Genomic DNA, 16,863 nt, shown 5'->3' on the forward strand with positions numbered 1-16,863 from the left:
AGTTAGGAGTTTGCATCTGCCTCTGCCTCTCCCCCTGCTTGTGCTCTCTCAAATGAATTAAAAAAAAAAAAGGCTAAAGATGTATATCTGAAATCTACAAGACATTGATGAAAGAAGTTGAAGGCGACACAAATGTAAAGGTGTACCATCCTCATGAATATTGAAAGAATGAGCATCATTAAAATGTCCCTACTACCCAAAGCAATCTACAAATTCAGTGCAATCCCTATCAAATACCAATAGTATTTTTCACAGAAGTAGAACAAATCATCTTAAATTTTGTTTGGAACCACAACAGACCCCAAATAGCCAAAGCAGGATAAAGGGGCCACAGAGAGAATGGTGGGAGAGATGCAGACACAGCAACTGTGGGGACCCCGGCCCAAGGTGCAAAGAGCAGTGAGGAGGGACTGCCCTGGGCCATGGAAAATAGCACAACCACAGTTTCAAAGGGCAACTAGAATTTGGAGAACCTAGTCCTTGAGTGTCTTCCAAGCAACGGAACCCATGGAACATTATCTCGGGCTGGAGAGGTTGGTCAGGGTCATCCATGCAGCCCCTCCACCTTGATGGTGCAGACGGAGGTACAGTCCCGCACCGTAGGCAACCGCACCATTCCAATCCCAGCTACCCATGGGTTAAAAACCAACTAGCGTATAAAGGAAACCGCCCTGGAGGAGCTGCAGGAATGCTCTCGAGAGTCAGAGGGGCTGGCCTCCGGCCACACACCGATGTTTACGTTCCCTCCTTCCACTTTCTCCCAGGTATGGGAACCCTGGCCAGCTGCCTGCTTCAGTGAGCCCAGGGCCCCTAACCACACCAGCCCCAGCTGTCCCCCCCCGCCCCTGGAACAGGCTCTCTTCAACAGTCTGAGCTCTAGGCATCCCACCAAAGTCGCCCCTGGAGAACACACAGCAGGACACCCCAGGACGGCACTCACTACATCTCCAGCCATATCACCAAGGTGACAGGTGTAAAACACCCTAAAACATGCCAGGCCTGCACCTGCTTTAGCTCTAGATGACTTACCAGGGCATCCCTTGCATGGGACAACCTCTGTAAAAAGCCCTGAGGCTACTCCAGCCCATGCCCACTTCAGCTCCAGCCATCCCACGAGGACCAAGTGCCTCATGGCCCCTAGCCCATGCCAGCCATAGTTCTAGCTGGCCAGCCAGTTACCAGGTACCTGGTACCAGGTACCAGTTACAAGTTTAGGAGAAGTAGCTGTTCTATTTCACAGAAGGAAACACAGAAAGTCAAGCAAAATGGGAAGACAGAGGAATATATTCCAAATGAAAGAACAAAAAGTCAGAAAAAGAACAAAATGAAATGGAGATAATCATTCTATCTGATAAAGAGTTCATAAAGATAAAGAGTTCATCATAAAGATGCTTACCAGACTGGAGAAGAGTAGATCAACCTAGATCTTCAACAAATAGAAAATATAAAAATAGAACCAATCATAGTTAAAGAATTCAATAAATGAAATGAAAAATACACTAGAGAGAATCAATATTAGCTTGGCAGATGCAGAATGGGCTGTAATCTGGAAGCCACAGGAATGGAAAGCAACCAAGCAAAACAGCAAAAAGAAAAAAAATGTAAATAAAATCAGGATGGTTAAGGGATCTCTAGGATAACAAGTATACCAACAATAGCATTATAGGGATTCCAGAAAAAGAGAGAAAAAGGAGAAAACTTATTTGAAGAAATAACAGGTGAAGACTTTACTAATCTGGGAAAGGAAATGGACAGACCCAAACAGGATGAACCCAAGGAGGTACACCAAAACAAATGATTAAAATGTCTAAGATTAAAGATAGATAAAAGCAGCAGGAGAAAAGGAACTAGTTATGTGCAAAGGAAAAAATGTGCAGGCCAGAAGGGAGTCATGATATAGTCAAAGTTCTGGGGGAAAAAAATACCTACAACCAAGAATACCCTATCTGGCAATATCATCATTCAGAATTAAAGGAGAAATAAATAATTTTCCAAGCAAAAGCTAAAGGAGTTTACCACCACTAAACTGGCCTTACAAGGAAAAGAAATGTTAAAGAGACTTACTTAAGTGGAAAAGAAAAAGTCATAAGTGTAAAAGAAAGAGAGAGAAGGAGGAAGAAAGAAGGAAAAAAGGAAGGAGAAAGAAATATAGAGAGAAAGAAAGAAAACGGAAAGAAAAAGATCCTACATAGTAGAAAAACAAGAAAGGAAATGTTTCATGATCAAAAGCAAACTTACAATAAAGTTAGTAGACCAATCACTTGTAACACTAGTATGAAGGTTAAAAGACAAAAGTAGTAAAATCAGTTACATCAAAAAATTAGTTAAGGGACTCCTAAAATAAAAATATGTAAATTATGGTGACATATACACAAAATGGGGATGGTACATTCAGAATGTGTCAGAACCGAAGTGACTATCAACTAAATACAGACTGCTGTATATTCAGAATATGTATGAACTATATGGTACCGCATGTGAAAAACCCGTGCTAGATAACAAAAAAGGAATCCAAGCATAACAGTAATGAAAATATCAAAAGGAAGTAAAAAAGAGGAAGGAACAGAGAATGTAAAACAAACAGTAAGCAATTAACAAAACTGCAGTAAGTACATACTAATCAATAATAGGTTTAAATGTAAATGGTCTAATTGCTCCAACCAAAAGACACAGGATGAGTAAATGGATAAGACAAAAACGAAAGATCCATCTGTATTTTGCCTACAAGAGACTCCATTTAGCCCTAAAGACACATATAGACTGAAAGTGAAGGGATGGAAAAAAAGATACTCCATGCCAGTGGACACAACAAAAAAGTCAGGGTAGCAATCTTTTGTCAGACAAAACAGACTTGAAAACAAAGACTGTATAGCAAGAGACAAGGACATGATATAATGACAAAGGGATCAATCCTACCAGAGGAGATGACAATTATAAATAACTATGCAACCAATACAGGAACAGCTAAATACACTAAACTAATACAGACATACAGGGAGAGGCTGACAAATATTAAGATATAAAGGTAGAAATACAGTAATAGCTGGCCTGAGGCACAACAGAGAATCAGAGGTTTGAAAAGTCTCTGGGGCATACATGAAAACCATTAATTTACTAATCCGGGAACATGCCCTGGAGGAATAGAAGTCTTCAGGAGATTTCTCCAGGACCAAAAGTGCTGGGAGGGTGGGGGCAGCACTCTTCTCTTCCTCTCCCGCAGCCTAGACAGTTGGACGCTGTGGCAGCCTGTGCTAACACCCTCCATCTATCTCACTTCAGACCCGAAGACACATAGAGACTGAATGTGAAGGGATGGAAAAGCATTTCCAATTCAAATAGAAACAAAAAATGAAAATAACAGTAGTATTTAGAGAAAATAGACTTTGAAACAAAGACTGTAAGAGATTAAAAAAAAAAAAAGGGCACCACGAAACAATAGAGACTGATCCCACAAGAGTAGATAAAAATTGCAAATATCTAAGCAGCAAATATTAACATACATAAAGGGAGAAATAGACAACGGTAAGATAACAGTAGGGAACTTTAACAGCTCACTTACATCAAAGAATAGTTCATAAAGACAAAATCAATAAGGAAACTGGCTTCAAACAACCCAATAGACGAGATGGATCGAACAGGTATGTCCAGGACATTCCATCCAAAAAGAGCGGAAAACACATTCTTTTCACGTGAATCCAACATTCTCCAGGTGAGAACACATGTTAGGCCACAAAACAAGTGTCAATAGATTTAAGATTGAAAACCTATCAATTCTCTTTTCTAACCATGATGGTATAAAATTAGAAATGAATTATAAGAAAACAGGCTGGAGAAAACCCACAAATACAAGGAAGCTAAACAACATGCTACTAAAAAAAAAAAAGCAATGAGTTCAAATAAATAAATCAAAAGGAAATAAAAAAAATATACAGAGATAAATAAAAATGAAAACACAACAGTCCAAAATCTTTGGGACCCAGCAAAAGCAATTCGAAGAGAGAAGTTCATAGTGATACAGGCCCACCTCAAGAAATGAGAAAAGTCTTGGGACTTCTAGAAAAGATGGCAGAGTAGAAGCATCCTCAGCTCACCTTGTCCCCTGGATGCAACTAGATAACACCCACATCAGTGTAAATAACCCAAAAAATGACTCCGAGACTGGCAGAAGAGACCCTCCACAACTAAATGTAGAGAACAGGCTATACTGGCGAGGGAAGAAAAGGTGGAGATGCGGCGGGAGGTCAAATAGACCCATGGGACGGTCCACAGGGAAGTACGCAATGGGCACGGAGGGGACAGAGGAACAGCTCCTGAAGCCAGTGCCCAGGCATGGAGATCCTCACGAGGAAGACAGATCTCCATAACATTTGGCTCTGAAAATAAGAGGGGCCTAAAAATCCTGGGGCCTAACACCCAGAATTTTAAAAATCAGCAGGCTTGGTTCTGGGAGAAGCAGGAAGGAACAGCCCCACTGAGATAAAGCATGGAAGCAATAGTTTGGAAAATGCCTGGGGTATTTGGGAAGGAGATGTATTTGCCAATCTCAGAATGTGACTGCAGGGGCAGGGACCACCAAGAGACTTCTCCAGCTGGCAGACCCTGAACCCTCCCATCCCCGCCCAGAAACAGACACCGGTGGGACCAGCACAGGGCAGACATTCTCCATGTAGTTTGCCAGCAGCACAACCCACCACCACAGGCTTCTGTGGATCTGCCCCTTCCAGCCAGGCCGGGCTTGGCAGGAGGTTTTACAGGTAGCTCCTCCCATGGGACCACATGGACCTTTTTGGCACTGCTTACCCTACAGCCATGTTTCCTGCAGACCTACCCATCTGATGCACCTTCGGTCAGAGGCCATCCAAAGTGGTGCCTCAAGTCTGGCAACGTGCAAGCAGCCCTTACAGGGGCCAGCCCCACTCCCCAGGTGACACCTGCCCTGGGGAGAGGAGAAAATAACCACACAGCAGTCTGACTGAACCCCAGCAGTGGGCTGGGTCTGGCTGCAGTCATCCAGTCTGGCTGCAGGCTCTGCCTACCAATGAAAGCTTCTCAAGGGACAACGGGGAAAGTGCCCTGCAGTTTGGTGCTATTGCATCTCAGGCAAATGCCGAGTCAGACTCAACTCAAGCCGGCTAACAACACAGGGATGAAACCTTGCCCACGTAGGCAAAGAGAGCCATTGCAAGAGATGTAGCTGACTTTCCTAACACAGAAACAGATGCAGAGAGTTAGACAAAATGAGGATACAGGAATATGTCCCAAGTGAAAGAATACAACAAAACCACAGCAAGAGAGCTAAATGAAATGGAGATAAGTAATATGCCTCACAGAGAATTTGAAGTAATGGTCATAAAGATATCTCACTGGACTTGAGAAAAGAGTGGAGGATTTCAGCAAGACCCTCAACAAAGAGACAGGAAAAAGAAAGAACCAATCAGAAATGAAGAACTCATAACTGAGGGATCCCTGGGTGGCGCAGCGGTTTGGCGCCTGCCTTTGGCCCAGGGCGCGATCCTGGGGACCCGGGATCGAATCCCATGTCGGGCTCCCGGTGCATGGAGCCTGCTTCTCCCTCTGCCTATGTCTCTGCCTCTCTCTCTCTCTGTGACTATCATAAATAAATAAAAATTAAAAAAAAAAGAACTCATAACTGAAACTTAAAATATGCTAGATAGAAAAAAAAAACCAAACAGTAAACAAGAGGAAGCAGAAAAATTGATTAGCCCTGGAGGAGAGAGTAATGGAAAGCAATCAAGCCTAACAGAAGAAAAGAAAATATAATAATAAAAAATGAAAATAGACTTAGGGAATTCAGCAACACCATCAAGCATAATAACATCTGCTTTATAGGAGATCTAAGAAGAAAAAGAGAAAAGGGGGTAGAAAATTTATGTCAAGAAATAATATTGAAAACTTCCCTAATCTGGGGAAGGAAAATGAAATCCAGATCTAGGAGGCACACAGAGCCTCCAACACTAACAACCCAATGAGGTCGACAGCAAGACACATAGTAATTAAAATGGCAATAAGTAGTAATAAGAATTTTAAAAGCAGCAGTAAAAAGAAAACAGTTACATACAAGCTTAAAGCTATCAGCTGAGTTTTCAGCAGAAACTATGCAGGTCAGAAGAGAGGGGCGTGATATATTTCAAATGCTGAAAGAAAGAAATCTGCAACCCAAAGTAAAAGTACTCTTTCCAGGGGCGCCTGGGAGGCACAGTCAGTTGGGCGTCTGACTCTTGGTTTTGGCTCAGGTTGTTATCTCAGAGTCGTGAGATGAAGACACACCTTGGGCTCCATGCTCAGCAAGGAGTCTGCTTGGGATTCTCTCTCTCTCACCCTCCGCCTCTCCTCACTGTGCTCGCTCACTCTTTCTAAAATTAATAAATCTTTAAAAACATATATACTTTACCCTACAAGGCTTTGATTCAGAAATGGAGAGAAAGAGTTTCCCAGACAAAAGTAAAAAAAAAAAAAAAAAAAAAAAAAGTCCATCACCATTAAATCAGCCCTATTGGAAATGTTAATGGGGGACTTTGTGTGGAAAAGAAAGACCACAAGTAGAGGAGTAAGAAAAGTAGGAAGCACAAAAGTGGTAAAATTGAGTATATCTATAAAAATCAGTCAAGGACTCACCAAATAAAAGGATGTAAAATGTTATACCATATACCTAAAACATGGGAAGACAAGTAAAGAATGGGTTCAAACTTAAGTGACCATTGACTTATTATAGTCTGCTATATGCATAGGATGTTATATATAAACCTAATGGTAACTGGAAATTAAAATCCAGTAACAGATATGCAAAATAATAAAGACAAAGGAATCCAAGTATATCACCAAAGAAAGATGAGAAAAGAGAACAAGAGAAAAATAGGAACAGAGACAAAATACAAAAACAACCATAGAACAAGTAACAAAATGGCAATAAGTACATACCTCAATCATACTATGAATGTAAATGGAGTAAATATTCCCATCAAAAGACACAGGGTAGGGACCCCTGGGTGGCGCAGCGGTTTGGTGCCTGCCTTTGGCCCAGGGCGCGATCCTGGAGACCCGGGATCGAATCCCACGTCAGGCTCCCGGTGCATGGAGCCTGCTTCTCCCTCTGCCTGTGTCTCTGCCTCTCTCTCTCTTTCTCTCTCTCTCTCTCTCTCTCTCTCTCTCTGTGACTATCATAAATAAATAAAATTTAAAATAAAATAAAAAATAAAAAAAAATAAAAAATAAATTAAAAAAAAAAGACACAGGGTGATGCAATGAATAAAAAAAGCAAGATCCATCTCTGTACTGCCTACAAGGGACTTGTTTCAGTCCTAGACACGTGCAGACTGAAAGTGAAGATAAAAAAATATTTATCATGCAAGGGGAGGGGAAAAGAAAACAGGATAGTAATACTCATATCAGACAAAATAGATTTGAAAGCAAAGATTGTAACAAGGAACAAAGAAGGACAGTATCAAGGGAATAATCCAACAGGAAGTTTTAAAAAATGTAAATACTTATGTACCAAACATGGGAGCACCAAAATACATAAACCAACTAGTAACAAACACAGAGGAAGTAACTAATAGTAAGTAATACAATAATAGTAGGGTACTTTGACACTCAAATAAACGGACAGATCATCCAAACAGATAATCAACCAGGAAACAGTGGCTTTGAATGATTCATCGGACCAGATAGATCTAACACATACAGAATATTTCACCCAAAAACAACAGAATACACATTCTTTTCATGTACACATGGAACATTCTCCAGAATAGATTACATATTAGGTCATGAAACAAGTCTCAATATATTCAAAAAGATCAGAGTCATACCATACATCTTTTCTGACCATAATACTATGAAACTAGCAATTAACCACAAGAAAAACCTGGAAAGAGCACAAATACATGGAGGTTAAATAACATGCTACTAAACAATGAATGTGTCAACCAAGAAATCAAAGGGGAAATAAAATACATGGAGACAAATAAATATGAAAACACAATAGTCCAATATCTTTGCGATGTAGGAAAAGCAGTTCTAAGAGGGAACTTTATAGCTATACAGGTCTACCTCAAGAAACAATCAAAATCTCAAATAAATAACCTTACATCCAAAGGAGCAAGAAAAATAACAAAACCCAAAACCAGTAGAAGGAAGGACATTTTAAAGATTAGAGCTGAAATAAAATAGAAACTGAAAAAAGCAATAGAACAGATCAATAAAACCAGGACGAGGGGCAGCCCCCGTGGCACAGCGATTTAGCGCCGCCTGCAGCCCAGGGTGTGATCCTGGAGACCTTGGATCGAGTCCCATGTCAGGCTCTCTGCATGGAGCCTGCTTCTCCCTCTGCCTGTGTCTCTGCCTCTCTCTCTCTGCATCTCTATGAATAAATAAATAAAGTCTTTTTAAAAAAAAACAGGACGAGTTCTTTGAAAAGATCAACAAAATTGATAAATCTTTAGGCACTCATTAAAAAAAGAGAGGGGATGCCTGGGTGGTTGGTTCAGTGGTTGAATGTCTGCCTTTGGCTCAGAGCGTGCCCCTGGGGTCCTGGCATCAAGTCCCACATCAGGCTCCCCATAGGGAGCCTGCTTCTCGCTCCACCTGTGTCTCTCTCATGAATCAATAAATAAAATCTTTAATAGAGAAAGAGAACTCAAAATGAGAATGGAAAGAGGAGGAATAACAATTGACATCACAGAAATACGAAGGATTATTAGATAATATTATTAAAAATCCTTTGCCAACGAATTAGATAATGTAAAAGAAACAGATAAATTCCTGGAAGCATATAACATCCCAAAACTGAATCAGGAAGAAATAGAAAATTTGAAAAGACCGGCAATCAGCAATGAAATTGAATCAGTAATCAAAAAACCCAACAAACAGAAGTTCGGGACCAGAAGGCTTCACAGGTGAATTCTACCATTCAGAAGAGTTTATACCTATTATTATCCAAGTATTCCAAAAAACAGAAGAGGAAAGAAAGCTAACGAATTCATTTTGTGATCATTACCCTGATGTCAAAACCAGATAAAGACACCACAAAGAAAGAGAACTACAATAATACATTTAAAAAAGCATTAATCAGAATCAAGTGGGATTTATTCCTGGGATGCAAGGGTGGTTCAATATTTGCAAATCAAACTGATTCATCACATCAACAAGACAAAGGATAAAAACCATATGATCATTTTAATAGGCCCAGAAAAAGCATTTGACAAAATACAACATCCATTCATGATAAAAAAAAAAAAACCTCAACAAAGTAGGTTTACAAGGAATATACCACATAATAAAGGCCATAAATGAAAAACTCACAGTTGGCATCATATGTAATGGTGAAAACCTGAGAGCTTTCCCCCTAAAGTCTGGAACCAGACAGATGTCCACTCTCACCCCTTTATTCAACACAGTCCTGGAGCCCTAGCTGCAGCAATCAGACAAGAAATAAAGGGCATCCAAATTATAGGGAAGAAGTACAACTTTCACTATTTGCAGATGACATGATACTATATGTAGAAAATTCTAAAGACTCCACCAAAAAACTACTAGAACTGATTAATGAATTCAGTAAGGTCACAGGATACAAAAATCAATGTACAGAAATCTGCATTTTTTTTTGAAATCTGCATTTTTAAAAAGGATTTTCTTTATTCATGAGAGACACAGAGAGAGAGGCAGAGACACAGGCAGAGGGAGAAGCAGGCTCCCTGCCGGGCGCCTGATGCAGGACTTGATCCCAGGACTCCAGGATCACGCCCTGAGCCGATGGCAGACGCTCAACCGCTGAGCCACCCAGGCATCCCAAATCTGCTGCATTTCTATACAAATAATGAAGTAGCAGAAATGAAGAAACAATCCCATTTATAATTGCACCAAAAAGTATAAAATACCTAAGAATAAACTTAATCAAGGAAGTAAAAGTCCTATTTGCTGAAAACTATAAAGAATTAATGGATGAAATTGAGGACGACAGATACAAAAGTAAAAATATTCCATGCTCACGGATTGGAAGAAACAATACTGTTAAAAGGCCTATCCCACCCAAAGTGATCTACATACTTAATGTAGTCCTTATAAAAGTGTTAACAGCATTTTTCACAGAACTAGAACAGACAACCCTAAACTTTGTATGGAAAAAAAGACCCTGGATGGCTAAAGCTATCTAGAAAATAACATAACTGAAGCTATCACACTCCCAGACTTCAAGATACACTACAAAGCTGTAATAATCAGAACAGTATGGCGCCGGCCCAGAAACAGACACATAGGTCATTGGAACAGATTAGACAGCCCAGGAATAAACCCACAATTATATGGTCAATTAACTTTTTACAAAGGCGGCAAAAATAGACAATTGGTAAAAGGGCGTTTCTTCAACAAATGCTATTGGGAAAACTGGGACTCTTGGTTTCAGCTTAGGTCATGATCCTAGGGTCATGAGATCAAGCCCCACATCAGGCTCTGGGCTCAGCCTGAAGTCTGCTTGTCTCTCTCTCTCCCCTCACACACTCTCTCTCAAATAAATAAATAAAATATTTGTTTTAAAAAAAGTAGACTTATCATGATGAGCACCAAGTAATATAGAGAATTGCTGAATCACTACATTTGACACCTGAAACTCATAACACTGTTAACTATACTGAAATTATGATTTAGGGATCCCTGGGTGGTGCAGCGGTTTGGCTCCTGCCTTTGGCCCAGGGCACAATCCTGGAGACCCGGGATCGAATCCCACGTCGGGCTCCCTGCAGGGAAGCCTGCTTCTCCCTCTGCCTGTGTCTCTGCCTCTCTCTCTCTCTCTCTGTGACTATCATAAATAAAAAAAATAAAAAATCATTAAAAAAAAATTATGATTTAAAAAATACAAAGAGCTTTCAGAGTAAGCTAACTATAAAGAAAGAATACTTGTGTGAACAAACATCTGAGATCAATTCAGTTAGTATCTCTTCAATACCTTTTCCTAAAAGAAATGATTTGTTGTGGGGGTTAACAGGTTTGTTTAATGTTATTAAATGACATAAAGGAACTAACAAAATGATTGTACAAGGGAATGTCATACATTCTTTAAAAAGTTTTGTTAAGGGATCCCTGGGTGGTGCGGCGGTTTAGCGCCTGCCTTTGGCCCAGGGTGCGATCCTGGAGACCCAGGATCGAATCCCACATCGGGCTCCCGGTGCATGGAGCCTGCTTCTCCCTCTGCCTGTGTCTCTGCCTCTCTCTCTCTCACTGTGTGTCTATCATAAATAAATAATAAAAAAAAAATTTAAAAAAAATAAAATAAAAGTTTTGTTAAGTTTTATGAGTCAATTTACTACTGGCAATAAAATACATCAAAACCAGCAATGAAAAAAAAAGGAAATTCATATGGAAAATAATTTTAAAAAACAATGATAAAAAATAAGAAAAATCACAAACAACAAACTTACCCCTACAGCAGCTAGAAAAAGAACAAACAAAGCCAAAGCTAATAGAAGAAAGAAATAATAAAAATTAGAGCAGAAAGAAATTAAGTATAGACTGAAGAAACAATAAAAAAGATTAGTGAAACCAAGGGCTGGTTCTTTGAAAAGATAAACAAAATTTATAACTCTTTAGATAGAGCCATCAATTTAAAAAAAGAGGACTCAAAATCAGAAATGAAGCAGAAAAACTACTGACACCACAAAAATACAAAGGATTAGAAGAAAATATTAAGAAGAAGTATGTGCCAAATATTAGACACAGAAAAATGTGTCTAATAGATACATGGATTAGAAAAAATGGATAAATGGATAGATTTAGAAAAAATGGATAAATTTTTAGAAACATACAATCCTACAAAATTGAACCAGGAAGAAATAAAAAATTTGAATAGATCAATTACTAGTAAGAAAATTGAATCTGTAGTAATAAAAACTCCCAACAAAAGTCAGAATCAGGCCAGCATTACCCTGATACCCAAACCAGATAAAGACACTACAAAAAAAAGAAGAAAGAAAAGAAAACCACAGGTCAATATTTCTAGTGGTATTTCTAGTGAATATACATGCAAAAATACTTAACAAAATATTAGCAAACTGATACCAACTATACATTAAAAAGATCATTCAACACAAGTGGGATTTATTCAAAGAATGTAATAGTGGTTCAACATTTGCAAATCAATCATTATACATCATCTCAACAAGGGAAAGGATAAAAACCACATGATCATCTCTGTAGATTGTAGAAAAAGCATCTGACGAAATATATCTATTCACGATAAAAACTCTCAATAAAGTGGGTTTATAGGAAACACGCCTCAGAAAAGCCCACAGCTACCATCACACTCAATGGTGAAAAACTGAAAGATTTTCTGTAAGATCAAGAGAAAGACAAGGATGTCCACTCTCACCACTTCTATTTAACATAGTCCTGGGAGCCCTACTTGCAGCACTCTCACTCTTCACAGATAACATGATACTTTATGTGGAAAACCAAGAGACTCTACCCAAAAATTGCTAGAACTCATACAGGAATTCAGCAATGTGGAAGGATATAAAATCAATGCCCAGAAATCTGTTGCATTTCTATACACTAACAATGAGACTGAAGAAAGAGAAATCAGGAATCGATCCCATTTACAATTGCACCAAAATCCATACGATACCTAGGAATAAACCTAATCAAAGAGGTATAAGATCTGTCCTCTGAAAACTGCAGAACACTTCTGAAAGAAATTGAGGAAGACACAAAGAAATGGAAAAACATTCCATGCTCATGGATTGGAAGAACAAATATTGTTAAAACGTCTATGCTTCCTAGAGAAATCTACACATTCAGTGCAATCCCTATCAAAATACTACCGACATTTTTCATGGAGCTGGAACAAACAGTCCTAAAATTTGTGTGGAACCAGAAAAGACCCAGAATAACCAAAGTAAGGTGGGAAAAGAAAACCGAAGCTGGAGGCATTGTAATTCCATATTTCAAGCTGTACTAAAAGCTGTGATCATCAAAACTGTGTGGTACTGGCACAAAAACAAACACAAAGATCAATGGAACCGAATAGAGAACCCAGAAATGGGCCCCCAACTCTGTGGTCAACTAATATTCGACAAAGCAGGAAAGACTATTCACTGGAAAAAGGAGAGTCTCTTTAATAAACGGTGTTGGGAAAATTGGACAGTCACGTGCAGGATGAAAGAATGGACCATCCTCTGACACCACACACAAAGATAAACTCAAAATGGATGAAGATCTAACTGTGAGACAGGAATCCATCAAAATCCTAGAGGAGAACACAGGCAGCAACGTCTGTGACTTTGGCCACAGCAAATCAGACAAGAATAAGATCATCCAAATTGGTAAGGAAAAGGCGAAACTTTCATTATTTCCAGATGACATATACTATATATAGAAAACCCTAAAGACTCCACCAAAAAATGATTAGAATAAATGAGTTCAGAAAACCTCCAGAATACAAAACTAATATATGGAAATCTGTTGCATTTCTCTACACTTAAAATGAAGTAGCAGAAAGAGAAATCAAGAAAACAATTTCACTGACACTTGTACCAAAAAGAATAAAAAACCTAGGAATATATTTAACCAAGGAGGTGAAAGACCTAGACGCTGACACTGACAAGACACTGCTGAAAGGCAGTGAAGACAACCCAAACAAATGGAAAGACGTCCCATGCTTATGAACTGGAAGAGCATCGTTAAAATGTTCTTTTTGCCCAAAGCAACCCACAGATTTAATGTAATCTCTATAAAAATACCAATAGCGTTACTCACAGGACTAGAATAAATCATCCTAAGCTTGTGTGGAACCGCAAGAGACCTCAAAGAACCAAAGCAATCTTGACAAAGAAAAACAAAACTGGAAATACCACCATTCCAGATGAAGCCACACCGCAAAGCCACAGTCATCAAAGTGGGATGGTTCCGGCCCAGGAAGAGACATACGGATCAATGGAACAGAATCGAGAGCCCAGGAATAATCCCACGCCTACCCACACGGTCAACTGATCCATGACAGAGGAGTCAAGAACGTATAATGCAGAAGAGGCAGTTTCTTCCACAAAGGGTGTTGGGAAAACTGGACAGATGCACACAAGAGAGCAACCGGACCACTTTCTTACACCACACACGGAGACTTAACAGATCCAAGACCCGAAACCGTAAAACTCCTAAAAAAACCGCACAGGCAGCATATTTTGGACACTGCTTTTAGCAGCATAGTTGTGGATATGTCTCCTGAGGCGAGGGAATCAAAAGCAAAAACCAACTCCTAGGACTACACCAACAGAAAAAAGTTTAACACAGCAAAGAAAACCTCAACAAGACAAAAAACCTACTGACTAAAGGAGAATTAAGAATGTTCTCTCAGATCAGGGGTTAATTATATCCAAAATATATAAAGGACTCATTCAACTCAACAACCCTCCTGCCCAACAAAAACCAACAATCCCATTAAAATTGGGCAGAGGACCTGAAGAGGCATTTCTTCAAAGGTAACAGACGTCAACAGACACATGAAAAGCCGCTCCCCGTCGCTCATCATCAGGGAGATGCAAATCCAAACCCCAAGGAGACAGCACCTCGCAGCTCGGAAAGACCGGGAAACCGCGTGTTGGCAAGGAAGAGGAGGAAAGGAATCCTCGCACTCTGCTCGTGGGAACGTCCACTGTGCAGCCACCGTGGGAAACAGCAAGGAGGTCCCGCAGAAACACTCGAAATAGAAACACCGCGCAGTCCCCTAGTTCCACCAACTGCTATTTACGCAGAGAACATGGAAACACCCAATGGAAAAGATAAACACAGCTCGGGTTCCCTGCGGTGAACCAACTTTGCAATTAGCCACGACGACGACGACGTGAAAGCAACGTAGGTGCCCACCACTGGTGAGGGACGCCTGGGAAGGCGAGGCACGGCGGGAGTGGAAGAGACTCTGCTATGAACCAAGGAGATCCCGCCCATTGCCGCCACGTGGATGGACCGAGGTGCGCTGAGTAATGAAGTCCGTCAGCAGAGAAAAGACATGATTTCACTTACATGTGGAATATAAAACTCCAACCAGCCAGAGTCGCGAATCCAGAGAACCGACGTTCCCAGCGCGGGGAAGGGGGGAAATGGGGGAATCAGGCAAAGGGAGTTAAGAGGTGCGAACCCGCGGCCAGAAACCCATCGATCAATCAATCGTGGCGATGGAAAGCGCAGCCCGTGGGATACAGCCAGTCACACGGGAGTGACGCGCGCAGTGACCGACGGCCACAGTGTGCAGGGGAGCGCTGGCTAGTGTGCCCACGTGGACACTCGCCACAGCGAGCGCCTGAAACTAACGGGACGCTGACTGTCAACTACACTTAAAGAATGAAAATTCGTTGTGAAAAGTGTGTACTGGGCGACGGGCAAATCTGTGCCCTCCGAACACACTCAGTACCGGCGGATCAGCAGTGAGCCCGCTGCTGCCACCCGCTCCAGTCCCCCCGCCTTGCCTAGGTCGTTGCAGGCGTCGCTGGTCTCCCCGCCTCCGCTGCTGTCTCCCCAGGGCTGTTCGCAGCGCAGCAGCCAGAACGATGGGCCTAAGTCAGGTGCTGATGCTCCCGTGCGAAAACCCTCTAAAGAGTAAAAGGGAGGGCTCTTCCCCAGCCGGGGAGGCCTTGGGGACCTGCGCTCCCTGTGATCGCACCTTCTGGCACCCTCGCGGACCCTGGGGCAGTCGCAGAAGTCCCTCTGCCATGCCCCGGCCCGCCGACCACTTGCTGCCCTCAAGTCCCCCGGCCCTCGCACTCTCTGCTCACGGAGGCCCGGCTCTCTCACTTCCCGTGGCCTCTGCTCCACGGCCACCCCGCTCAAAGCCAAGGGGCCTTACTCGAGACAAGGGGAGTCGTGAGCCCACCGATCCCTTGCATCCCCTTCTCCCCGGTGGTTTCCAGAGCGCTTCCTACCACCACCATCCGCTCCATATTAACTGTTTATCCGCCCACCGTCTTGATCTTCTCTCAGCAGAATTAACTCGGGGGCTCGGGGCGGGGGGGGGGGGGGGGCAGAGACGCCCTGTTTTCTGTTCACTGCTTCATCCACCGCCTCTAGAACTAGACCTGGGCCATTGCAGGCCTGGGGAGATTCTCTGAGTCCAAAGCAAGTAAAATTGTTGCCGGAAAACCAGAAATGCACATTAATTCAGTCTCAGGACACTGCACTGGTTGTAGCTCTTGGGACGGGGACTGGTTCTCAGGGTTTTGCTCACCCATTGGTTCACACTGCTGAGCTGCGCCATGTAGTAGTGTAACGTCTGCGTCGTCCTCTCCCACATCACGTAAGAGCTGCCGAGAAAAGCCAAATCCCAGATGGGTCTCAGGGAGGGATCGATCCATCCGTGACTGTCTGGGAGGGCGGGGGAGAAGAACCAGCACATTCTCACGTTATCATTATGGCATCTCGGGGACAGTGTCGTGGGTCTCAGTAAGGACACAGGAGCACAGGCCAGCCACTCAGTCGTCTCTGGCGCCAGATGTGTCATCTGCTCTGATCTGTGTCCACTTCACATGGAGATTTATGTGCTTCAACCTGTCCTGCTGAGCAAGGCTACCCTAACAAAATTAAGGGCTATTTGTCGTGTCATATTAATGCAAAGTCAGAGCTGCGACGATACTCAAAGTTGATCTAAAATCTTGTTAGTTGAGAAGCATTTTAAAATTAGATTGAGGGATCCCTGGGTGGCGCAGCGGTTTGGCGCCTGCCTTTGGCCCAGGGCGCGATCCTGGAGACCCGGGATCGAGTCCCACGTCGGGCTCCCGGTGCATGGAGCCTGCTTCTCCCTCTGCCTGTGTCTCTGCCTCCCTCTCTCTCTCTGTGGCTATCATAAATAAATAAAAAAAATTTAAAAAA

At 41.9% G+C, this 16,863-nt stretch overlaps 1 protein-coding gene across 1 annotated transcript in view; it reads right to left on the reverse strand.

The window, feature by feature from the left end:
• RARRES1 (retinoic acid receptor responder 1) overlaps positions 1-16,863 on the reverse strand; it is a 75,977-nt gene that overhangs the window by 8,846 nt on the left and 50,268 nt on the right. The window contains exon 4 of the mRNA XM_025436073.3: positions 16,223-16,359. Coding sequence (XP_025291858.1) covers positions 16,223-16,359 — 137 coding nt within the window. The remainder of the gene's footprint in view (positions 1-16,222; positions 16,360-16,863) is intronic.

Source organism: Canis lupus, chromosome 23, assembly GCF_003254725.2.
Source record: "Canis lupus dingo isolate Sandy chromosome 23, ASM325472v2, whole genome shotgun sequence".
NCBI lineage: Eukaryota > Metazoa > Chordata > Mammalia > Carnivora > Canidae > Canis > Canis lupus.